Source organism: Acanthochromis polyacanthus, chromosome 7 (genome assembly GCF_021347895.1).
Source record: "Acanthochromis polyacanthus isolate Apoly-LR-REF ecotype Palm Island chromosome 7, KAUST_Apoly_ChrSc, whole genome shotgun sequence".
Classification (NCBI taxonomy): domain Eukaryota; kingdom Metazoa; phylum Chordata; class Actinopteri; family Pomacentridae; genus Acanthochromis; species Acanthochromis polyacanthus.
In genome coordinates, this window is record NC_067119.1 from 5,720,741 (window position 1) to 5,747,583 (window position 26,843).

Sequence of the window (26,843 nt, forward strand, 5' to 3'; positions counted from 1 at the left end):
GATTTATTTTTCTGCAGTTTTGCTGAGTATAATCTATAATTTAACAAAGTGTACATATGTAATACCAGTCAAAAAATATTTGCAATTTTTAAATCCTCAATATACACAATGTGTCTCTTCAATAATGACAAATATCTTTAAAACAACATTTTAGCTAATTTAATTACTGTAAAAATTGCAATTTTACAAGTAAATGTTTTAAAAGAATGAATTGCAATTTCTAAAAAAATATTGATTTACATTTTCATGGTCAGAATAAGACACACTTTTGCTGTAACAGACATAAAGTTCCACGTATCTGCTGTTGATGATTCAGATTAAAGCAGCTATATACGTTTATAACCTGCAGCTTTAACAGAAAAACGCGGACACTAATCAGTTTCTGGCAGCAGGTCACTTTCTGGCACGACAGGTGTTTCCTGTAAAGTGGTTTATCCAACTGCAGTCCGTCTGCCGGCTCTTTAAAGCTGACTTTCCAAATTCCCAGCTTTACTGCGGTACTTGAATGCAGCACAAGAGCCGCCCCGCTCCACCGGATTTCAGCCGGTAGTCGGTCGGTGTGTGTCAGTGACAGTCATCCCATTAAACCCCCAGGACCTCGGGCCGTCCACCTGCCTCACAGCTCTGCATTTGTTTTTATTTATTTTTTATTCCGAGGGTTTTAGGACCAGTCTAAATGACAGCCGAGCAACAGGCGCCTGGACTGCAAACTCCGTGAAGGCTGCTCGGCTCCTGGGGAAACTGTTGCACGAAATCCCGCTGCGATGTCGCTGCTGTGTGTCAGAGGTATGTGCAGCTACAGGTTTTATGTTTTTTTTTTTTTTTTACAAGGAAGTACAGAGCAGGAGAGTTTTACTTTAACTATGATGCGTTCTGAATGAATGTCAGGGTTTATTTGGGGAACAAAGTAGTCAGTCCTGTACAAGATTTAACATTTATTTATGAAAATCTAAAACTTTAAGTAGGAAAGACTGAAACAAAATGAAATTATTTTGTAAAACTGCAGTGTGAATGGCATTTTAACTGCCTCCCCTTTCTGTAAAGAGAATTTCCTGCACTAAATGAACAAACTTTACAGGTTCCTCATCAGATAAATGTGATTCAGACAGTGATAATATCTCTGACTGTGCAACATTCAGCGGGTTATCACTGAAACATGAGTTTATTCTCTGCCACCATTATAATAAGTGGCTGATAGGAAACATTACCACACTGTAAAAAAACAAACACAAATTTGGCAGCAAAAAATATGTTAAGAAACAGTATAAGTAATGTTCAATATATATATGAAAAAGAAAATAATGGCACATCTGTTCAATATAGTATAAAATAAGAAGACGAAAAATGGGATTGTAATAAATTAAAAATAATATTTATAGTGAATTTGAAAGCAGTGAAACTGTAATTTTAAGTTCACACATTGTAACAGCATAATTTACTAATAGTATACAGATTTTTTTTTTTACCCTTTTTTTCCATCAGTTTTTTTTCCTGGGGATTTTAGAAGTTAATACAACATGAAATCTGTAAAATAACACAAAATTGTTGTGTTTTTGCAGTGGAGCTTGCCCCAGTTGTTAGTTTTTCGAGAATGGGCCTACAAAAGCATCACCGTGAACTGTTAAATGCACCATTCTGTGCATATATTTTAGCTTTTAAAATACCAAATTTATGGAATATGTATCAAAATATATACGTCTGTGCAGCTCTTTTCAAATTTTGCCTATTTAATTGTTCCGTTTTTGCCAAATAATCAGCATCAGTCCATCAATTCATTGTCCAAAATGCTTAGTGAAGATTTGCTTTTAAATATAATGTAAAATAAAGACAGATAACAGAAACAGCACACCTGAACTAAACTAAATTTCCACCTAAACAGAAACTTAACTGAACTAAAAAGCAATGTGAGTTGTAAACTTAGATGGAGAGCTGTTGATGTTGGCGATCTGAGTGATGAATTGCGATCATAGATATTGATATTAGCTATTGATTTGAAATTCTTAAATACAGTTTATTCAATAAGCAACACACTTAAAACACTTTTCAAGTCCAGTACTCAACATAGTCACATCTTTCTACTTATTTTTAAGGATGAATGAACCTGTAGAGTGTCAGCTGTAAGTGCTTTAATGAGCTAAAACCGGATTCACATCAGAAAGTCTGTGTAACTGGCAAACTGTGGTTATTTTCTTGGTTGTGCTTGTAGTACGTGGCTGACATTTGGGAGATTTTGGCGGCCTTTATATTTACAGGACAGCAGTGACTCCTGGAAAGTTAAGACCTGCAGGAACCTTTAAAGGTCCCCTGGGAAATTTTAAATGAAATACTGATCATTATGGCTGCAACAAAAGATTGTTTTCATCATTGATTAATCTGTCAATTACCTTTTCGATTAATCAAGCAGTTGTTCGATCTTTAAAATGGAAGAAAGTGGTGAAAAATGTTTCCCAAAGCCTTAAATGTCTGGTTTTGGCTACAACCCAAAAGTAGTTCGCATAATGTCATAGAGGAGGAAAGAAACCTGAAACACTTCACATTTAGGAAGCTGGAATCAGAAAATTTTGACTTTTATTTTCTTAAAAATGATTCAAACTGATTAATTGAAGTGACTGACACAGCTGGCATCAAATTGATTAAATGTGGAGCTTCTGTGAACATCAAAAACTGAATTCAGTTCAATTAAAAAAATACTTTCTTCATTCCCTGGGGGCAATTAAAGGCACGTAGAGCAGTTGGATCAACAAATAGTGTGCTAAAATAGTTCAGAGGTATATGAGTAAATATGGGGAAAATGCAAAGATGGTGAAAAATGAATTAGTCTGCAGATCTTTTAATGAATTTTAAAAGAGTTTCAGTTTCTAGTGAGACCCCCAGGGTATGAAAAAGCTGCTTGGAAGTTAAAAAAAAATCTTTATCTTGTCTTATATGTCTTCTTAGTGGCTGAAATATAAATATTAACCTATAAAAATAGATGCAAATGAAACCTGTTAACTTCTTTTTGCAACTAGAAGAAAATATACTGGCTTGCAAGTGGAAATGAGGTGAAATTAGATGAGAGAAAGCTACTCTAGCATTACAATGTGCATTTTTAGACGCATTTTGATGAAGAGTTTGGAGTTTGACTAAGAGTTAATGTGCTTCATGGGAGATGGAAACAGTCGTAGTGGGCAGTTGTGCAACTGAAAGAAAAAGAATGAAGTTGTTGTTGAAACCCGGCATGTGTCTCCAGACAGATAAAGTTTAGTTAATTAAAGGTTAAAACCGGCCGCATCCCACACTGGCCCCTGTTCATTTAGCATTTTGGCTCCTTCCCAGATGACAAATTGCTGTCCTTTCACAGACATGTTGATTGATTTTCACACCATCAAACTATTGTGTGGCTATCTCTAACTCTCAGCCCCCGGCGTATTGTTTCTCACCGATCCTTTTGAAACCATTTCTCATCTTTGGCCGCCCAAGGCTGGAAGGCCACCAGCACCAGGCTCCTCTATTACAGGATGATGAGATGGAGGGAGTGAAGCACAGCTGGGTTCACACTGGGCTCAGACAAGTGGAATTATAAAAAGATCATCATTTTGTTTCATAGCTTGCGAAGAGATAGAGCAAGTGTGGTTCATGTTCATCTGTAACTGAGGTTTTACTGATGCAGGTGAACAGAAACCTACAGAAAATCACCCAGCGCTGCAGATTCCATCGACTTCACCGACATTTATAGAGAGTTTGAGCTGGTTTCTATCTCTCTAGCCTGTATATGCCTGTAAACTTTAGTTTTGGTTGGACAAATGATTGGTAATGTTGCTCCATAATTGCTGCATGTGTATTTAAGAAATGTTTGCTAATAAGTTCACCTTATAGTGGAAGTTACAGACGTAGATATGAGTGATACTGGTCGTAGATTCTTCATCAATTGTGAAAAAAAAATTGTTTCAAAGTTTCACCGAAAAACATTCAATTTGAACCACCATGACCGCAAATTAAATGCAAAATTTCAAATGTTCAGTTTCATGAATAAACTCTGGGTTTACTCTCCTCCTGGATCATAAACAACCAATCATATCCTTTGATAATGGAGCCCCTTTGTCCTCTGTCGCTCTGGCTTTCACAGGTCTAACCCCAACTGTTAGCCGTGTTTTAACCCAACTATGACATGTGTCTCAACCCTAACCAAGTAGTTTTCATGTCTAACCTTACTAACTTCTAACATGTAAAAATGTGGAGTGGAATGAAAAAGCATAAATATATCGTCTACAAAAGAATAAATATATATATGGAAAATCTAAGTGTTTTCTTAAGTTGTTGCACCATAATTTGCTGCCAGACCTGCTTCACTCCACCTTGGCATCGATTCTCCAAGTCTTTGGAACTGTACAGGAGGGACGGACACCATTTTTTCAAAGATATTCCGTAATTTTCCTGTCATTTGGTGTTTTAAAAGATTGTCGTAGGGAGTGCCGTCTAACGTGTTGCTCCAAAACGTCTCACAGGTGTTCAGCTGGGTTGAGATCTGGTGACTGTCAAGGCCACGGCATCTGATTCACATCATTTTCAGACTAATTAAACCATTTAGTTTCCCCCCCGTGCCCTGTGGATGGGAGCGCTGTCATCAGAATAAAAATGTTTCATCACAGGATGAAGGTGATCGCTCAGAATAACTTTCTGTCTAAATAACGCCAGCTAAATGCATTCACAGTGCACCAGAACCACCCGATCCCCTCCTAGGTTCAGCCCTTTCCTTTAATTCGTCACTCGCCTCCATTAGTTTCCATCTTTCTGCTCAGTACATGCGCCCTTCCTGATTAAAGGAACCTGGAGTTTCCATTTCATTGAGAGAAAATGTGGACGAACCGGTGGAGTGGCGTTCTTGTTCCTTAACAGCCGGGATACTTTTTCCTCATTCCTCACCGAGTCGAGGGCCCTCAGAACCTGCATGGTGGCTGACAGTCCTCTGAGGAAAAACGAGACTCAAAAGCAGAAGATGGGAGGACAGCGTCTCTGACAGCTCAGCCGGTACCCACACTCAGCTATTTCTGGATGGCAATTAGCAGCAGAATAAATGCATACAGTAGTGGCATTGTGTCATTTCACCAGCTACTGTGAAGAAACTGCATTAGAGGGGGGAATATCCTGCATGGTAGATGCAGTAAATACATTCAGGGAGGGATCCAAACCTCTAAAAAAATGGGAGCTTGTGTAATTTTTATTCAATAATGGTTTGGTTTGGACTCATGAAGGTAATAAGTGTTTTTGTAGGCCACCAGATGCCACAGGTGAGGACAGTAGGTGAGGACAGAGCAGGTCAGCCAGCTCACCAGTACTGGACTGACTGATATAAGCAAAGCCTGAGCGGCCCGTCTGGGAGGCTGGGGGTGGGGATGGAGGGGGAATAATCCTCCGGCCATCTGCTGCTGTTGCTGTCCTCCGAGTGTTTATGCTTGTATATATGTGTGTGTTGGAGTGCGACTCACGTGGGATGCCGGACTTCACTTCCTCCTTCATTCCATCCCCTTCATGATCGGGCTACTTCCTCGTGTCTGCATCCTTTTCCCTTCTCTTAATCCTCTCTGTGGGCCATTTGTCTTAAATCAGACTTTTTCTTCTAGGGATCAGGGATGTACAGTGCTTTTATTTTTGAAATGGTGACACATACATGGGGAAAATACACATATTTTGCTGGAAAGTTGCAGCTGTGGTCACCAGTGTGCATTGTATTTTAAGAAACCAAGGAGAGATTATTTACCCCAATAAAGAAAATCTCAGTGCATCAGTGTGAAGTCATGAATTATATTTTTAGCTGCCTAAATCCTAAATATAATTGCTGCTTTATACAGGTGGTTCCAGTAAAAGCATCGGATTTTTACAGCATTTAACTGTATTTCTAATTATAAAAATGTGCACTACTGTTAACATTTCGTTTTATTTTTACAGTAATTTATTGCATAAATTAAGTCTTCTCACCACTCATTAATTTCTTGTCGTCTGCTGCTGTGAAGACTCCTAAATACTGGATATTTTAGGCTGGTATTTAGACTAAGAAAATAGCAGTATGATATATATACAATGATTCCTGCAAGCTGGTTACTGCAGCATTATGCCAAATAATTGTGTGATTTTTTCTTTGTTTGTTTTTTACAGATTACCGGGTATTTCCTCTAGATCCAGTTTGCATTTTATAAATACCAATGCTGTTGTATACTTACATTTTAATGCATTTTTTTAAGATCTGACAAATTAGAATTTATTTTTTACATACACAGTATGACTGCTGACCGCTGAAGCTTTTACCTCCTACAGAAGAGTCATAGTTGTCTTGGTGGCCTCCCTCACTAGTCTTTCTTTTGATTCCTTCAAATGAATCATAGTTGTCTTTGTGGCCTCCCTCACTAGTCCCTTTCTCATAGCTCTTTCAGATGACTCATAGCTGTCTTGTTGGCCTCCTCAATAGTCTCTTTCTTGTAACTCCTTCAGAGGAATCATAGTTGTCTTGGTGGCCTCCTCCCTATTCTCTTTCTTTTGATTCCTTCAGATAAGTCATAGTTATCTCAGTGTCCTCCTCACTGGTCTCTTTTCCATAACTCCTTCAGAGGACTCATATGTGTCTTGGTGGCCTCTTCACTAGTCTTTCTTTTGATTCCTTCAGATGAATCATAGTTGTCTCGGTGGCCTCCCTCACTTGTCCCTTTCATATAACTCCTTCTGAGGAATCATGTGTGTCTTGGTGGCCTCCGTCACTAATCTTTCTTTTGATTCCTTCAAATGAGTCATAGTTGTCTTGGTGGCCTCCCTAACTAGTCTCTTTCTTGTAACTCCTTCAGAGGAGTCATAAGTGTCTTGGTGGCCTCCTTCCTATTCTCCTTCTTTTGATTCCTTCAGATGAGTCATAGTTGTCTCAGTGGCCTCCCACACTAATCCCTTTCTCTTCACTCCTTAAGAGACGTCATAGGTGTCTTGGTGACCTCCTTCACGAGTCTTGTTCTTCTCTTTCTACAAAGTCAAATTAAACTGATCACAGTCCTGACAGCGACCACCAAACATAGACTGCACTACCTGGACTTTTTTGGATGTACTTTTCTCTTTGCATTGCATTACCTTATACCGCTTTCAGAAACCTAGATAAAGGCTTATCCTGGGTTGAAGAACGCTGGAGTACTACCAAAGAAACTGGGGTACTGTTGCATACATACATCTCGTGCTGGTTTCTGACTGCAGCCAAATACCCACTCAGGCGTAGCTTCAGCCAAATGTCGAACAGAAACACCAACCAAGAGACGTTCCACATGTCTGCCCAGTTTGCCCAACAATATGACTGCTTTCATCGGTAGTGGACCTCATATTGTTGCTTATTTGGTCTTACGGTACAAGTGTGTCGCACAGGCAGTAAAAGGACACCGAAAACAGCTGGAAAAGCCAAATCTGCAATGCTGTGTTAGCATTTAACAGTGCAGGGCCTGCTATAAGCCAAAGTGGCCTCATTTTTAATCGACACAGTCAGATTAATTTAACAGTTACAGGAATGCTGGATTAAATCGAGTTGTAAACGTCACAGCTGCACAAACAGCAATCTGTAATCTAGATACTAGTATTTATCACATATATGGGAATATAAATAATGAAATTTCTCTGCATGTGAACACAATCAAGAAAAAATGTTGATTTAGTTTGCTGTGCTGTTAAGATTGCAGTTTACACTTAGTTTCAATCATTGATTAATTGGTTGCTGTACAAATTATTAACCAATTAAAAGAATCTGATTATATTTTCCCAGAGTCTAAAGTGACATCTTTAAATTAACTTTGGTCCAACCAATACATCCTAGATTAAGTATTGATGAAATGTAGCTCAATACGGTGCAGCTTGACGTCATCCCCTGCTACACCTTTATTTGTACTGGACAGAAAAGTGGTTCTGGTTCTGCTAAATGCAAGTTATGCGTGTTTTATAGTTTGTAGACAAACAGAGGAGAAAATTAATGCAAGGCCTGAGGGAGTGAAGATGTCTGTGTTTGTGTCATCATTCCTGGACCTCCTCCTGTTCAACACTCCTGGACTTCTTCAGGCATCTCGCTCTAATTGGCTCCATATCACGTCGAAGCAGAGAGACAGCAGGGGGAGAAATCTGTAATTTGTGTTTATGCAGGGTGATGTGAGGTACACAAGCTAAACACACCGACGAAAAGCAAAGAGAGTCATATTTGTGTGACTGACACCAAATACTTTAAGTTGTTTTGTAGTTTTGTGGACTCTGGGGGAAATAAATTAATTCATCAACAGATAATTAAGTCAAAGAATGACGTGCGAGTCCAGAGCAAACCACAAATCTAATAGATAACGAAACTATAAGTCTTCATTAGCTGTGATTATACAGGCCTCAGATCTTCTGAATTCTTATTTATAGTGAAAAGCGACTAAGCTGAGGCAGAAACGAAACAGACACACTGACCTTAAATGAGTTGATTTCAGGTCTGGCTATGATGAGACAACAAAACGTGCAGAGTTTCGCAATTAAAGAAAATTATATACATTAAATTAGCCGCTCTTAATAATTCGTATGTTACCACAGTAATGAAAAATCATTAAAATAGCATAAATTAACAGATAAATAAGTGGTGGGCTCATGCCTGAGGTTTTTCATGCAACCAAACTTTACAATTTATAGAAGAAATTTTTTATTTCTTATGTTTAAATTAAACTGTTTAACATTCTGTTGAACAACTTTCTTATTGCTATCACCAGTAAATATCGCTATTGGATTACTGCCCTACTTTTGCAGTCGGTACTTCATACTATACTCAAGTATAGTAAAATTTGTTTTAACGTCGCAAACGCCGTACGTCGGAATGATGGAACAGGACTTTCTTAATAAATTCATGGGAGAGGGCGACATAACTACGAAACGCTGTAGGTCGAGGACGTCGTAAACCGAGGACCTGGTGTATGGCTGAGTTACGAGGATCGTTGTTACCGTTTGGAGAAAATAAAATGACTCCTATCCCAGAGCCGTAAGAAAACTGAACTTAGCCAAACACTGACAAAAACTCACTGTTACATTGACAAAATATATAATAATACATGTATATGCACCTTCTTTTTATAGACAAAACTGCACAAGTGTGTTTTTGCACTACTATAAGCTGTAACATCATCCATTTTTATAGTGATCTAATGTCACCAAATTAACATTTTCACAATTTTTCTGTATATATTTTTACAATATTTATTTTTTTAACAGTTTTCTGATTGTGTGGATGCACCAACCGCAATGCTTCTTAATTTTCTCAAAGATTTTAATGCACTCTGATGGACAAAATATGTAAAAATACTACTTTTTCTGTCCTACCTGTACTGTGATATTTTTGTTACTTGCTAGTTAACACACAGAACACACTGATACTGATTTGTCTGCGCTAAGCTAAAACTGGCATGCTTGGTTGATTTGTTGGTGCAACTCAGTGATGCAACACGTTTTAGCCTCTTAGCACACAGGGTTTTTCTGCAGCTCTTAGTACGATCATGGTATTAGCACTATTGTAGTTTAGTCTTTTGTATGTTTTGGTTCACTAAATTGTTTCATTAGCAGGATTTGGTCTGTTTGTATAAAGTCGCCATTAGAGCAGCAGGATAAAGACGTGTGTAAACTGCCCAAACACACCTGAGTCAGAGTATATTGACCGACACGTACTAGATCCATGATAGATGTATTTATTAGCTCGGGGTCTGCAGGGGCTGTCGTTTAATGGAAGTGAGAGGGTGTTAATGACATGGCCACCAGGTCCACAACCTGCACACACTCAAAGCCACCACGAGTCGAAGGACCAGAGCTAAAAATAGAGCGACGGTCTGGCCTCTTGTAATGACGCTGCTGTGGTCTACGCCTGTCTGCCAGCGGAGCATGTCAGGTCCGCTGCTGCTGTTCAGAAGATATTATTAGGTGTTAAAGGTAGATACGAGTGAAAAGAATGAGTAAGGAGCGCTGGATTATTGCTGGTATTTATGCCTGAGAATAAGTTCTTCTCTTTTACTTTGATGCTTTGGTTTAGTTTTAAGTATGCTGTGCTGCGACTTTAGCATTTATAGGCTAAAAACAACACTCTAATTGTAGCCCACAGTATAATTTACTGAGTTCTTTATATGATGGAGGTATGTGCTGGTGATATCTGGATGATATGTGTCGGAAGTTTGAACCCCTCAATTAGAGGAAGAAAGTGACTGACACTCAGCCACATATACACCTTAAATGTCAACCTGTGCACTTATTAATTATTAGTCACTCCTGCAGAGTCTCACCCAAGCAACTGAGGTGGACAAAGAAAAAAGAGGAGTTGCGAGAACTTCAGTGCCTAAAGATCTGATCATTAAACCAAACTTCAGGGGGGAAAGCTGAGACGTTGAGAAGGTGAAAAGTCTCGCTGTATGTGGGCTGGTTTGAGAGACTTAGACTGCTGCTGAGCATGCCAGTGTTTTTTTTCCCTTTTTTTTTTTTAACATCTGACAAATTTAGTTCTTTTTTACGTAAACGCAGACATCATCTTTCCCTAAGGCCTTGTATGTATTCTCTTAGATCTCATTAGACTGAAGAACCTTCTTCAAGTTGACTTCAGAGTTTCCCACGTCTTCTGCTGAACTTTAGTCCAGATTTAATATGAGCTTTTTCCACAGTGGCTTTCTCTTCGACTGGTGAAGAACAGGCAACACTCGGTGATGAAGCTTGTTTCTCCTTCAGAGGAGTCATAGGTGTCTTGGTGGCCTCCCTCACTAGAATCTCGTTCATGTTACTCCTTCAGAAGAGTCATAGGTGTCTTAGTGACTTCCCTCACTGGCCTCTTCTTTGTAACTCTTTCAGAGGAATCATAAATGTCTTGGTGGCCTCTTTCACTAGTTTCTTTCTTGTAGCTCCTTCAGCGAAGTCATGAATGTCTTGGTGGCCTCCCTCACTAGTCTCTGTCTTGTAACTCCTTCAGAGGGGTCATAGGTGTCTTGGTAACCTCCCTTAATAGTCTCTTTCTTGTAACTCCATCAGAGGAATCATAATTGTCTTGGTGGCCTCCCTCACTAGTCTCTTTCTTGTAACTCCTTCAGAGGGGTCATAGGTGTCTTGGTAACCTCCCTTAATAGTCTCTTTCTTGTAACTCCATCAGAGGAATCATAATTGTCTTGGTGGCCTCCCTCACTAGTCTCTTTCTTGTAACTCCTTCAGAGGGGTCATAGGTGTCTTGGTGGCCTCAATTGCTAGTCTCTTTCTTGTAACGCCTTCAGATTAATCACAGCTGTCTTGGTTGCCTCCCTCATTAGTCTCTTTCCTCTAACTCCCTCAGAGGAATCATAGCTGTCCTGGTGACCTCCCACATGAGTCTCTTTTGTGTAAGTTTATCAGAGGACTCATAGGTGTCTTGGTGACCTCCTTAACTAACCTCTTTTTTGTAACTCCTTCAAGGAACTTAGACTTGAACTTTATCAAGTGGATGTTTTTTGTCTTTGCATTGCAACATCATATATTGATTTCAGAAACCTGGATGGGAGCTTAAGCAGAAACTGACACTCATCCAGATATAGACATAAAATGTCAACCTGCACACTTATTAATTATTAGTCACTCCAGGCGAATTTCAAACAACTGAGATGGTCTAGGAGAAAAGAGATGAGGAAACGTGTTCAGCTGTCAAAGATCTGATCATTACACCAAACTTCAGAGAAGCAATCACAGAGTTGAGACGAAACCCCCTCTGTTAGTTCTTGCTCTATGTGGGCTGGTTTCAGAGAATTAAGACTTCTTCTGAACATGCTGCTGTGTTGTCTCTATGTGGTAGACGTGAGGCTTCAGAGGCTCGAAAATGTCTTTAATTCATCACTGAGAGGGTCTTTCCACTGAACTTCAAAGCCACACTTTCACATGTCACTTCAAAGGGAATGAAACCAGAGCCACCAGAACGTCCGGTAAGTGGTCGCAGTCGGAGCTCTCAGCCTAATGAAGAGAAGAATGTCATCGGTGTACAGTGGAAATGACATATAATCATTTGGGCTTTGTGATATTGTCAAATCATTATGTCTTCAAAGGCAGGCTGAAAGTTCTGTCTGGATTGATCTGTTGTGTGTTAGTCTTGGATCTTGATATGGATTGAAAACCTTTACCTTTAAAAACTTTGTCATTCATCAAAATGTTTTTTTCTTCTTAGCCATCATGCTTTTAGCTAACTCAGGATAGATACCTCAACCACTTATTAGCAGAACTTGAGTTTATTTTTCTCGTTTTCCTGAATACACCTGCAAGTAGTATTGTACTGAGTCCACCAAGTTGAATATGTGGGAAATTTGAAGAAGAACGGTACTGAACAAACCCACAGGTGAGCCAAATGAATCAGATAAGAGAAATAAATTATTACCTAAAGTTTCCTGTAAACGTTCAGTAAAATTTACAGACCTACTTCCTGGTTCACCTGTTGTTCCTGGATGGTTTCCTGTGCGTTGATGGACTTTTAGCATTTCTACTTAGCCCTCTTTCAGAAGAAGCTTGGATGATCTGGTTTGACATTGTTTCACTTATTAGACTTTGTTGTAATTATGTGGCAGTACTTTGGTGGATTGCTGATAGAAATAATGACAGAAAGTGTCAAAATTCGTCTAAAAATGTGGAAAAAAAAGTTTTCTTTGCAGTTAATAGGTGAAGCGAAGCATATTTGTTCTTTTTTTTGATAAGCTTGTGTATGGATAATGTGTATTATTAAGTTAACATCTGAGTGTACTTTCAATTCAAATTTTAGTACAGTTTTAATGACAAATGTGCTAAAAGTAAAGTTAGATTTCTAAAATAAAGAAAATCTATAAGATATAACTAAAACAAATGAAAGGAAAAAGACCATAACAATTTAAAAGCAACTTTTAAGGTTGAGTTGAGGAACACAGATGTGTTTCAGGATAGGATTTAAAGAGGCAGTATAGGTCCAACATACGCAATTAAAAACCAAAATGCCTTTGTCAGAAACTGAGTTGTTGGTCATCTGTTGCACACGAAGACATTACAGATGTGACTGTGACATAATGATTGTGATGCAGTGCAGCTCCTCAGCAGCAGGTTTAATCCAGTGCACGACTCATCACGTGAACATCAGCTCTCTGGTTTTTTTCCCCCTCCCAAACAGCCGCTGTAGCTTTTCTGACATCTTCACTTTGTTCAGCACATAAAAACGGCTTCGCGTGCTCCGTGATGTCAAAACTGAGCTGCCCTTTATTCCATCAAGTCAAAAGAAAAAATGTTTCTGCTTTTCCCACACAACTGTCTCTGTTTGTCATTCATCCAGAGCACAATGCAGCAGGGTCTGGTAGGTTTCAGCCCCGCTTAAGGCATTAGCTCGGAGGGATTATCCCACCGGCCAAACGCTCGGTCACCAGCAGCACGCATCCTCTCATACAATCACTCCGGCGGACACGTGTCTCATATCAGGGCTGCTTTACTACCTCTGATCAGCCCACAGGGATGCTGACTTCTGCAAGCACTGATGTGACCTTTTGTGCAGCTTTTAGAGACTGATTCTGATATAGGTTACATTGTAGTAATGGCGGGATTCGAGTCTGTATTTTTTGACATAACTGACTCGACATATCTTTTCTGCAACTGATGCTATAGCTGTGTTAAATTAAACTACAAAAACACAGTAGTTTTAAAGATAAATACTGACACTTCAACAAAATGAATAGAAAGGGGTGCGAAATCAGGCCATGATACTTCAACAACCAATAATGAGATTCTGAATTATTTATTGGGATTATTGTTTCATTTTAGAGGCAAAAAATTTTAAGGCACTTTCATTAAATTCGATTTTATTTGGTGCTACATTCCTGTGCAAAGACTGTCTTCACATAAATTCAGTGCATCTCCCAGAGGCAAAATATAAAGCAAATTGAACCCAAAATGCTTCACTTGCTGAATATGTACTGAATACACATTGAAATTTACAGATGTTCCCTAAATGCCTCACATGCAGGCTACAGTAGATGCTAAATATCCGGTTGTGCACAGAGAAGCTTCTAGTCTCCATTTAGTTGCTGCAGCACAGCAGCTCAGTGACCAAAGAATAATTTGAAAAAAGTGAAATTCAGAGTTTTACTGTCAGATTAAACCAGTTTGAAACCAAGTAATCCACAGGTTTCTGCTTTTTCTAGCAATGGGTGATTTTAATATCAACAGTGTTGAAGGAGAGCTACCAACGCACATGTGCAAGTTTTCAATATATATACTGACAACAAACTCTAAATGTGTAGAAACAGCTGCACAATTATCAGCAAACTGAAACTCCTAATAAATTCAATCAATAATGAGATTCTTAATTATTTATCAGGATTATTCATTGATAATTTTATTGCACTTCTTTCACGTTTATGTTATGCTACATTCCTGCTAATGTACAAATCTGGAAATAAGGCTTGAAACCATCTTAACCTTAATTCTGAATTCTTGTTGAGGCAAAATATGTGTGAAACTATAAACAAAATGCCTCACTTACTGAATATCTGCTTATCGATACACATTCCAATTTACAGATGTTCCCTAAATGCCTCTCGTACAGGGTATAGTAGATGCTAGCGAGGTAGCTGTGCACAGAGAAGCTTCTCGTGTCCATTAAGTTACTACAGTGCAGCAACTCAGAAAAAAGAATCAGCAAAAATTAGTTTAAAAAAAGTGAGATAAGGTGCTTTAATTTCAGATTTACCAAAGTTGAAGCCAAATGATTTTATCTACATAAACTGTTTTCTATGAGTAGATAATTTTAAATATCATCATTGCAATCGAGTATGTTTGATTGTTGGAAGCCAAAATCAGAATTAAGATGCCCTAAACAGACACATAAGACATAACATAATGTGGCCTTCTGTGTATACACTTTTTGATATATATGACAACATATATAAAAAAGCTTTTAGGAAGCTTTATGTGTCTTCAGAAGGAGCTTGTAAAGCCAGATTAATGTCCTGTCACGCATAACCTGAATCAGTTTCAAGAAAAGACTGAGTTTACCAGTTTACCTCTGCTGCCTCATCTCAGATTGAGGCCAGAAGCTTCTTCATGTAAAACCCCTTAAACCTCAGAACAAGCTGCTTGTGATTGAGCTGCATTATAGGTGCCAGGTTCTGACAGGGTCTCTGATTCTGCTGCTGCAGTTTCGATCTGTTTTGGTTTAATCTATCTGCTGTGAGTCCAACCGATGGATTATAAAACCAGAAGAAGGCATTTGTGTCCAGGGTTGACCAAACACGAGTCACCGCAGGACAGTTTTGTGAACAAAACATGTCGTTATGTGTAAATTGACTAGTGCATAACAATGCAAGTGGCTGCATTTGTAATGGGTTGCAAATTTATTTATGGAGACCCAATAATAATTGAAATTTGACTCCAAAACATCACTATTTTCAAACAGAAATCTCCTATCCAAGCTATGCAACTGCACAGGATTACGTCATCTTACAGACTTTTGTTTAATCCTTATTTCAAACTACTGCTAAATCCTTACTTTCAAACTGCTCTGCAGGCAATTCACCTGGCATGGCACAGGATGAGCTTTTTGGAAAAATTTAGCATTTTTTTTCAACATTTGACTTCAAAACATGCTCTGACAGCAAAAGCTCTTTTCCTGGTTATGCTATGTCTGCAGTCCTTGCCTAATGTTGGCTGTTTTGTCACATATTAAGGTTTCCACATGTTGAGAATTTACTTGCAGTAGTTTGATGTGCTCGCAGAAACTCATAGTTTAAATGGTAAGAATGTAACCTAGGTTGTTTTCTGAAGCTACAAATTACAGACATCCCCTAAATGCCTCACGTGCAGACTATCAGTAGACACTACAATTTGCTGATGTCCCCTGAACGCCTCTCATACAGACTATTGGTAAATACTAGCTTGGCATATGTGCACAGAGAAGCTTCTATTCTCCATTCAGTTACTGCAGTGAAGCCACTCAGACAAGTAGAAGTGAAATAAAATGTTCTAATGTCAGATTTACTCATGGTAAAGCCAAGTGATTTCATCTACCAAGGCCCAGAAACACACAGAAAACCTGCTGAATGTCAGGTGCACCATATTAAATGACCAATTAAATGCTTAGTTGCACCTGACAGATTTTTGGTTGCAGGTTGCCCTCCGGAGCCCCAACTAGTCCAGTTCTTTGTGGGACACGGTACAAAATCCACAGTTTGAGATTCAGCCCACTGCAGTGACGTCTTTTGGAAACAGGAGAAAGTTAAAATGAAATGTACTCCCAAAGAGTCCGAGATCTTTGGGCACACTCTGCTTTTTGTTTTAATGTGTGACCAACTTTGTGCGATGCATTACTTGAGAGCGGGATGAGATCCTTGGCAGCTGGCACCTCTCAACCGTGAAATGACAACCTCACAGATTGTCACACTATCACAAATATAAAAAGGCTGTATGAGTGTAGGGATAAAACGCAGAGAGAGGGATACATCTTCAGCAACCACGATCCTGAAAGGTGGCGATGATCACTTTACTGGCAAACAGAAGAGAAAACATCAGCCAAACAATTTAGCTTGTCTGCTGCGGTTTGGAGCGCAGTGAATTTAAGTGACAGAGCTGAAAGCAGCACTTTGCTTCTGCAGCGCTTCAACGTCAACATTTGGCTTGAACAAAAGTGATGTGACTTAAAAGTTTTGATTATGAGACACTCTTACAGACAGTAAAACTACATTTTGAGCATTATAACTGGTCTTTTGATCGGAGGTTTCAGATTCTACTCTGACAGAGGCCACTGTTTGTTTAATTTGCACAGTGCTAGATCATAAAAGATGTCATAAAACCTCATGTTTGTGCTGCTGAGATGAGCTCTCGAGGGGCTCAACACAAAAGCTAGACAGCACATCCCCACCAGATCAATGATGCTGCTCAAAGTCTGAGCCAACTCCCTACTTGACCAAAAACAACTAATTGCTACCCTGGGATCAATCATATAACAGCTAATAGCAAATGTAAACCAAATTGTCCATTTGACATGTAAACTCCAATAAACAGCTCAAATTCCTTCTACAACTTCTCACTGGGAAGCCTTCAGGTATGAATGCAGCATCCATTTTGCCTGTCTCTACTAAGTGCTGTGTTCAAGTGAAGTAATTTTGAACTGGCCTGACGCTTGTCTCTCATATTTTTTTTCACATTTTTGAATGGCTAAAAGTAAATCAGCAGTCATTTTTCGTGTGGGATTGTGAGCTGTTGTTGAATCATTCATAAACCACAGAAAATACTGGAGTTCAGTTTAATTTTCTGTGGTTATGAGACTTCTGCTTCCAGAAACAACAACCTGGCTATTCTCAATTGCCTCAGTACATTTGTATAGAGTAGTATTAAATATATCTGGCAAACCCACCCCAAAAACATTTTCTTTGATTTTTTTTTAGAATAATTGTTTCTGAGAAGGACGTGAACACCCAAATATTAAACATCTATATGTTTAGCTAATAATGTCATGCTACATTAGCATGCTGTAGCACCAGTTAGCTAACTAACTGACTTAATGGTAAACTTATAATGTTACACTCTTGTTATTGTAGCAGTAAATGATGCTATGCTTTATTAGCATGCTGCAACACTAGCTAGCTAACTAGTTAACTTTATGTCGAGCTAATATTTTAGGCTGTATTAGCTTGCTGTAGTGCAAACTAGCTAACTGACTTTATGATAAGCTAATAATGTTATGCTACATCATGTGGTAAAACTAGCTAGCTAGCTCACTGACTTTATGTTAAATGAATAATGTTATGTGATATTAACATGCTAACTAGCTAACTGATTTATTACTTACCTTTTATGAACACACAATGTGCTATCTAATACTTAATAGCTACCCAAAATGTATTGTCTGTTTGAAATTGTAGCTAGCTAACTTTATGTTTAGCAAATAATGTTATGCTGTACTAGCATTCTGTAGCACCAGCTAGATAACTAAATGACTTGATGTTACACTAATAATGTTATGCTATATTAGCATGAGGTAAAACTAGCTAGCTAACTAGTTGGTTGTATGTTAAATGAAGCGTTATGCTATATTAACATGCTTTAACACAAACTGACTTTATGTTATACAAGTAATGTTATGCTATGTTAGCATGCAATTTAATTAACTAGCTAACTAGTTGACTCTATGTTAAATGAATAGTGTTATGCTAAAATTATCATACTTTAGCACTAACTCATTAACTGACTCGTCTAACTCTTAACACTTATGCTATATTAGCATACTGTCACACTTGCTAGCTAACAGACTGACTTTATGTTAAGCTAATAATGTGATGCTAGTTTAACATGGGGTAGCACTGGCTAGCTAGCTAACTGACTATATTAAACTATTAAACATTTCTTGTAGAGTCCAATAAAGTATAATTAGAGAGCAAATAGTACAGGTGTTGTCTAAACATTATGTTTGTGTTAAATTCAGAACAACATAAACATCTGAGTATATAACTTATGCAGAGGTAACATGTTTGTTTTGCGCAAAGGGGCATGTGAGGTTTAATTAAGCTTTTTCAAGATTTAGTTTTATAATAAAGTTCATCGGGTATGATTTAATTGGACTTTAAATTTGTTCTCTTAAGCATGCTTCTTGTCTAAATATTATGTTGATTTTCCAATATATATACATATCTTAAAGACAACAGATATTGTTCCAGTTTACCTTCCTGTTAGAATATGGAGCGTATATATCAGAAACATGATGGTGAAACACTGTTTCTCATCTATTTTCGCTGTGACTCTGTGTTGCATCACCATGAGCCTCTTTCACAGAGTCGGGCCATTCACAGGTATTGTCGGAGCCTCGCTGGCGTTTTACCAACAAGGCCACCAGGTTTCCTGTGAGCTGCCGCCAAACTGGCACGAGTGACACAGCAGGCGAGCTGCTGACAGAATAAGACAAATGACCTGTTAACGATCTCCCCATCTCCCTGCTCATTCTGTCTGTCTGTCTGACTGTCTGTCTTATCGCATCTTGCACTCTCAGGCTCTGACTGAATGAGCGTATTGATCTACCTCAGTAAGAATGTGCATCTAAACCTGATTTAAATAACAAAATTACCCTAAAAAGGCCATAAACTTTTTACTCTGCTGCACCTTCGAATGACTATTACACATGTCTGGGGCGGTTAATTGCATTGTAGATCAATATGAGTGACTTTCTAGCCCGAAGCCCAGAAGGTGGTGGCATTTCCAGATGCTCTTTTCTGCATTTCAGGACATTCTGTGTTCTCACTGCTGTTGTTTTTGGCATTTCTTTGAAGATATATCATATTTTTCTGCATTTGTATGGAGACATGAGGCCTACTGTGTTGTCTCTCCTGCAGTTTGTTTAAAAAGAATTAATCCTGAAACCTATTTCTTTATTTATTGTTTTCTGCTCTTTAGAGGTCCAAAAATATGTAATTCTTTTCCTAATATCGACATTGATTGCATTTTATCTTCATAAAAACAGTTTTCTCAAATGTTTTACATTAGTTTCTGTTGTGCAAATACAAAAAGCTGTTGGTTTACACTCAAAGAACCTACGTACAATGCAACATTATAATGAAGACAAAATATGTGAAATATTAAGCATGAATTTGTTATGCAGCATTATAAGTCATAATGTTACATATACCACTAAATGTATGATAATATATGTTCTGTAATCCACACAAAGCTGCAGTGACATTCAAGTTTTAACTGTGATTTTAAGAGCAGAAAGTAAATTACTATGGATTTGATTGATTGTTTGCTTAATGAGCTTTAGGCAATCCCGTTTTCCTTTCTTTGCTCTTCCCTTAAAAATCTTGTACCTTACATATAGTATTTCCAGATTAGTATTTATCTAGTATTTACACACCATCACAAGCTTGATAATGATGATAATATCCAATGATTATTCTACCAATTGTTTTAGTCAGAAATCAATATTTCGTATTGGTCTAACCGACAGCAAAACGGTCATCGCAATTCGATGGACTTCGTTTTGTTTGACCAAAAACAGAATAACCGATTAAACAAATTATCTATTGATTGACTAATCCAGTAATTCTACAGTCGCTAGGGGATACGTGGTACGATGTGTGGATCTAGAAGGTTTGAGTAGAAAAAGTAGCTTTAGTTAACTAAAAAATAATAGGTAACAAGTAGAAAAATAGACAGACAGAAGTAATGCATAAATGATCAAAAAATTGATAATGGTGAAAAAGTCAATAAATCGTTGACGTAGCTACCTAAAAGTAATAAATCGTTGATATAGCTACCTAAAAGTATAGGTAAGAGTTGATACTGTATGGTAAAGTTTGGATAAACAACTGGAAATTGTTCGCAGTAGCACATTATATGTATATATATATGTATATATATATATTTATATATATATATATATGTATATATATATATATATATATATATATAGATAGATAGATATAAGAACTTCATTTGTCAGTATGTAGGATAAATACAGGTGTAGCTAATAGGACTAATTACTGCAGTGCTAACTCTGTTGTTTAGCTAATAGGACTACTGATTACTGCCTGACATGTTAGCAAAGAACTAACTAAACATTGAGCGGATTTGGAACAATATCATCATTAATTTCACTTCTCACTTCTAGGTAAGTTTATGCTAATGGAACTATTTGGTATTTCAGCTGCGACTTTATGCCCTGTTTTCTTTATTAATCAAATTTATTGCCTGTGTGAGAGTTTTGCGATATCACATACATCCTGACTATCTGAGTTTTTTTCCAAAGACTTCTAGGTGAAGTTTCGTGCATTTATGCCAAAACGGCCGAATTGATTCAGTCATTTAGCCCAACAGATTCACTACAGTCTTAGAAGTAAAACATCCTCAGGGAACCTTTTGAGTTCAAAGTGGTTGGTAGAATAAGCTCCTTAAAAAGTTTCCCTTGGTGGCGTTCCAGTTTCAACTCTTTAAAACAACAACAGCTCCTACTACTTATACTATTGTTGGTATTACTATTGCTACTTATTCTACTATTACTGTAACTACTACTACTATTGCTATTCTACTACTACTACTACTGCTGCCACTACTACTATTACTACTGTTACTACTACTATTACAACTGCTTTACTATTACTACTATTACTACTAACACTGCTATTATTGCTCCTTTTTCTACTACTATTACTAAAATTGCTACTAGTACAACTGTTCTACTATTACTACTAACACTACTATTGCCACTGCTACTGCTGCTATTTCTCCTCCTCCTCCTCCTACTATTACTATAATTGCTGCTACTACTACTGTCCTACTATTATGGCGACTATTAGCACTGCTACTGTTCCGCGTACTCGTACTATTAGTACTATTATTCTACTACAACGATGACAACGACCACGGCGACTACTACCACTACGATGACTTTTACCACGACCATTATTCCTATTGCTACTTCTATTACTACTACTACTACTTGTAATTAAAACTGAGAGACTTCTTTTACATGTAGGGAAATGTGAACTTCAGCATTGCTATCATGAGTCATTCCAACATCCCCAAATGTGGAAAACCAGTCTCCAAAAAGCATTAAGATCTCCAAGTTTGTCTAAAAGAGCTCCATAATGTAATGCCAAACAAAAAACAGTATTATCCCAAATAATACATATTTGCTGTTTTGTAATTGTTAGTGATGCCATAAAAAATCCTCGTGGCCTGTGATACACTTCATTTAATGACTTCTCTGTTGTGTTTTCCAGTGTAAACAATTGGAATAAAGCAATAATTAAAACCAAGTGTAAATGCAGGTGTTCACAAAAAACAAACAAACAAAAAAATCCTACAGGAATTTCTTTAAAGTTATTTCCTAATTCGAAGAGAGTGTAAAATAACAAGCAAAACGCAGCTGGAAGTGGTAAAAATGTACTAAAACTGCAGCGTCACAGCGGCAGACTGGGTGTTAGCGTGAATCAGCAAAGTGAGCGACCATTTGACATTATACAGGAACATTTCATGAAATGTTCCTGTAAAAAATAACACGTTTGGAGCTGAGAGGGGAGATTTCACAGCTCATGGAAGGTATTTATAATTCATTAACGTTATAATTCAGATGGTGAAGAGGTTAGATTTCACTGTGAACATGCTGATGAATCGCTACCAAACAGTTACCGAAGGTTCGCTTCATGTCATGAGAAAGGCATCTGTCCGCCCACAGGATGTAAAGTGTTAAACATTTGCCATCACTTTACCGGGTTAAGTTAATATTTATATATTTAGCAGAATGTGTCCCTTGTCTTCTCACAACTCATTTCCTCATGGATTCACACGCTGATGTTTTTTTTAAAATTGCATTTATTATTACATTGCCAATTCATCTAATCTAAATCTAACCTTCTCCCAACTGCAATATCTACCTGAAGATCAGAGAGAATCCTCAGAACTGATGCTGGCGTTGCTTGCATGAACTGCTGCTCTGTCGGTGTCACTTCTCCTGATATCAGAAAACCTAACTCACAGCTTAACTCATCTAAGTCTCCCTGTGTGTCTCTCTGTGTTCTTTAATCACTCGACCTCGCTGAACTTCCACAACAGTTTTGTATTTCAATAATGTTCTCACCAAGGAGCTCAATAACTATTTACTCCAAATATTTCAGCTTTTAAGTTTTGTTGAACTCCTTTTTTTTCATACAACAAACCAAACCAAGTGTTGCGATGATTTGCTGCAGTCATAAATTCAATTTAAAGCAAATTTATGTCACTCTAACATGTTTAAATGTTATGACTGATTTATTTTCCTGGTGATTTCTGACATAAATTTTAAGAGTTATTGATACTGTGATGCAATCCTAATCATGTAAACCTTATTTTAATTGTTTTATGTATTTATGTTTATAATCTTTACTTAGAGTGATGTTTTATAGGCAAAGAAAATCTGCTTTTCTGCAAATTATTACCTTATAGGCAAAACACAAACTGAAAAAACAAACAAAAACCACATTAAGCCAGAGTTAAATTCAAAATAGTGTCTTTTTATTTCACGTTTTCCTCCTATTAGTCGTGTTTTTCTAGTTAGTTTTGGGATACAAGCACAGTGAGGCATTTTTTATCCAACCTCTGGCTATGACTGACTTTCTTTTATGCATGCATTTCTTATAAAACATTTGATTTTAAATAATCCTGGAATGCTAATACTTTCTTCTAAGATAACAAGACAGTCATTGCTGCAGAAAACACAGGGAAGAGTAATGTGTGCTCAACTGAAAGAAAAAATAGACTCTTGGGGTTTCAGAACAGCACAAAGATAGCACAAATTATATTAAATTGCCCAAAAGGAGACGGACAGACTTTCATTCTTTTTTACACTGTCACTAATCTGTTTCTTCTGTTTCTCTTTCAGTAAAGAAAGCCAAACTCCACGGGCCTCCAGGTAAGAACTCATAAATAACTTCTCATGTGGAGCAGTAATCATGACAGTAGGTGGGATCAGCGACATTGTGAGGAAAAGCGACAGTGACAACAAGTTTCTTCCCTTTAAAAAAACCCACAAAAAAACAAAAACACTCTATATCTCAATATTTTACACCGACGTCTATAAATGTGGAAACCTTTACAAAATTAAATAGTCCTTTAATAAAAAGTTGTTGAGATATTTCAGTCTAAATGCGTATATAAAAGTTAACAGTAACACACCAAGCTGAAAAATAATGTTTTTATCCAAAGAGAGAACTTTAAAAAGGACTTGTAAAATGATAAGTCATGATTTTAACTTTCCATCTAGTTTTCAACACCTGTTTCTAAAACAGAATTTATTTATGCATCAGTGTATATCTGTTTTCTGGTAAGTTATTTATGCAACAATTCAATTCAGTTCAATTTTACTTAGAGAGAAGATTCACGTCATATTAGGGCTGGGCGATAAATCGAATTCATTCGATTAATTCGGCTTTTTAAAACATGACGATTTGAAAATTTGCCAAATCGTAAAATCGAGGCGAGCTTAAATATATAATACAGATTCTTCTTCTGCCTTTCACGATTTGTGCACTGGCGTTTGCTTCCGCCTCTCTTCTCCTTCCGCCAAAACACTCACACCCCCGTCATGGCGGACAGAACAGCAGACGAAGAGTTGGTCGCGAGAAAAGGGCCTCATGTTACATCGATTATATGGAAGTGGTTCGGCTTTGACAAGACTGACACGGAGCAAACTACAGTCATGTGCAAGGTTTGCAAAAATACTGTGAAAACGAAGAGTAGCAGCACAACTAACCTCTTTCAGCACCTCCGGCAGAGGCATCCTAAAGAATGGGAAGAGTGCTGCTACGGGAGTGCGGCATGGCTAGCACTAGCCATAGCAAACAGACCGCAAAGAAACAACAAAAAGCGATTAAAATGGTAATCGTCCAATGACTAAAAAAAAATCAAGATTTTATTTTTTGGCCATATCACCCAGCCCTACGGCATATGTTTGAAAGCATAAGTGACAGACCTTACGAGTTTAGAACAGAAAACCCAACAATCTTAAAAGGAGTTAAGGATGAGAGCTGAAATCAGGTATTAAATGAGCCTCCGTTAATTATTAAAGACTGGACAATCAATAAATTCCAGCATTATTGACGCTGCTCTGACTTTTGGAGAAAATAAGGAAATAGATTTCCTATTGTTGCTGCAGAAAAGTTATCTTGCACATTTCATTTTATCTTACCAACTTTATGATGCAGATGTAAAAGTTCAGAAGTCTGGGTTACACTTCTTTAGAGCCGATGCTCATAATTCTTGTTGAAACGACAAATCTGCGATGCACGTAAAAGCAGAGATATGATAAATCTGTTGAAACTTTGAGTAAAAGTTATTCACATACAGAGAAATGCACAGTTTTTGACTTCCTGACTTATAGTTCATCTCTTAATAAAGCAGGTATGCTATCATGTTTGCTAGCAGGTTGGAGCCCTCACATAGAGTTAACTAAACCATATAAACTTGGATTAATGATAAAAGTGGGTTCTTCAGCTGTGGCTGCGTTCGTAAGTTCAGTTTGAAATGGTCAGAGCAGCACTTGAACTCAAAAATTCACAGTTTCAGACTGCTCATAGTGGGGCAGATTCAGTCATTTGTTTTGCTTTTTTACCTTTTCCCTAATTGAGCTGGCAGAAACAGAAGATATATTCTGTTTTCTTAAGTAAAGGTACTAATACCACATAGTAAAAATCTTAAAAAAACATACGGCATTAAGTTGTTTTTTTAAAACTTGAAAATGAAGCGTGAAAGAAAGGATATTTTTTTAATAAGACAAAATTGAACAGTTAAACAATTTTCTTCTGAATTTGTTTTATGTTTCTCTTACAAAAACTCAAAAAAGAACTGATTAGAGCTTCGCCAAATCTGCGGATGGATAAACTGCAGACGTTTAAGAGTATCATTAAAATCCTCTTCTGGAAAAAGTCGTATAAATTGTCTGACTTCCATGCTGGAAACTTCTCTTTTTAACATATATCCCACCTATTGTTGGCGTCGCTGGTCATTTTAGCCTAAACTGGGACCTTTACTTATTCAATCATTCAAGTATGAAGACTTGTTGCATCATATTTTGCTGGACGAACTGCTGTGATGGTCCGCTGTGCGTCGGTTGAACTTCCCGTCAGCCCTACACTTGACCATGTGCAGCGTTTCCTGTTTTGAAACTATTTTCAATCATCTTCATGGATGTTCTGAGTAAATACGTCACCGAGGAGCAACAACAGCCCAAAATAGAGAAGATTTTTTCAAACAGTTCTTCAAAAGCAGGACTCCCTCTTCTCGTCCAGTTTTCTTTTTTTGTCTTTCTTTTCGGCACGTCTTCACTGGCTGCAGCTGCTCGTCCTTCCGTCTTCTCTCCGGGCGAGCAACAGCGACGAGTGGGAGAAATCAAGCCGGAGGAGGAGAGAAGAAAATCAATAGATCATCAGAGACAAAGGGCCACCTGCTAGCCTCAAATGACAACGTGTCATCCCGACATAAAGGAGGAGATGGAGACAAATTCCTCAGAGTGTCGAGGAGAGAGACTCCAGATGCTGGAGATGATTTCTCTTCGGTTGCCTCTGGCCTCCGTTAGCTGAGCGGAAGGAGGAGATTTAAATGGCCCGAAGCAGGACATGAGCGCCGGTGTTTGTATACAGTCGTAGCTCCTGTGATGCCGCCCTCTAATTCATTTATCTCAATTACTTCTACTCTTTGTTAAACTAATTTGTGATACGGACCAATTGGATGTAAAAGAAAAAAGGCTTCCAGACTCAGCAGACCTTCCCGGTAACTGGAAACTCCTGAAGGATTAACAGGAAGTAGATAAAGAAAAATAGGATTTAAACTTGACATGGTTCATCCTTCAGCCAAATAATATAATCTCCTCATTAGAAGGTATTGCAATTTAATAGCATTCAACAAAGGAAAAACTTAAAAACTACTTTACAAGGGGCGACACCATGGTTATAGTTTGTGTATGTAAGGATTCAGAGACCTTTATGAGCTCTTTAAACTAGTTTTGAGAGACCAACTTTTACTGGAATGCTGCAGTCTGGGTATTTTTACTCTTTAAATCTGCAATAAGTGTAAGTTTTTTTGTAACTAAAGTTAGGTAGCAATGTGTAAGATAAGAATGTGATGGTAAAGAATGCAGTGATGATCCAACCAGCATCTAGGAGGATAGAGGGATGGTGACCATTTATTTTTCTTGGTTTTGTTCCACTTTCAGGCCAAAGTTTTCTTCTCACCTGCTGCTTGGCTAAATTTAGACACCAAATCTGCTTGTTCAAAGTCATTTAGCAGTTTTTGTTTGGGTTCATTGGGGTTGAAATACACCCTTTTGCAACTTCATCACATACAAGGCTATATAGTGAGGACAGTAACAACAGCAGTGG

At 37.8% G+C, this 26,843-nt stretch overlaps 1 protein-coding gene across 1 annotated transcript in view; it reads left to right on the plus strand.

Annotated features, from left to right (window-relative positions):
- Positions 1 to 533: 533 nt before the first annotated feature.
- The window catches only part of LOC110962432 (protein unc-13 homolog B-like), a 242,079-nt gene continuing 215,769 nt past the window's right edge, over positions 534 to 26,843 (plus strand). The window contains exons 1-2 of the mRNA XM_051950402.1: positions 534 to 786; positions 23,351 to 23,380. Of these exons, the coding sequence (XP_051806362.1) occupies positions 765 to 786; positions 23,351 to 23,380 (52 nt within the window). The 5' untranslated portion in view covers positions 534 to 764. The remainder of the gene's footprint in view (positions 787 to 23,350; positions 23,381 to 26,843) is intronic.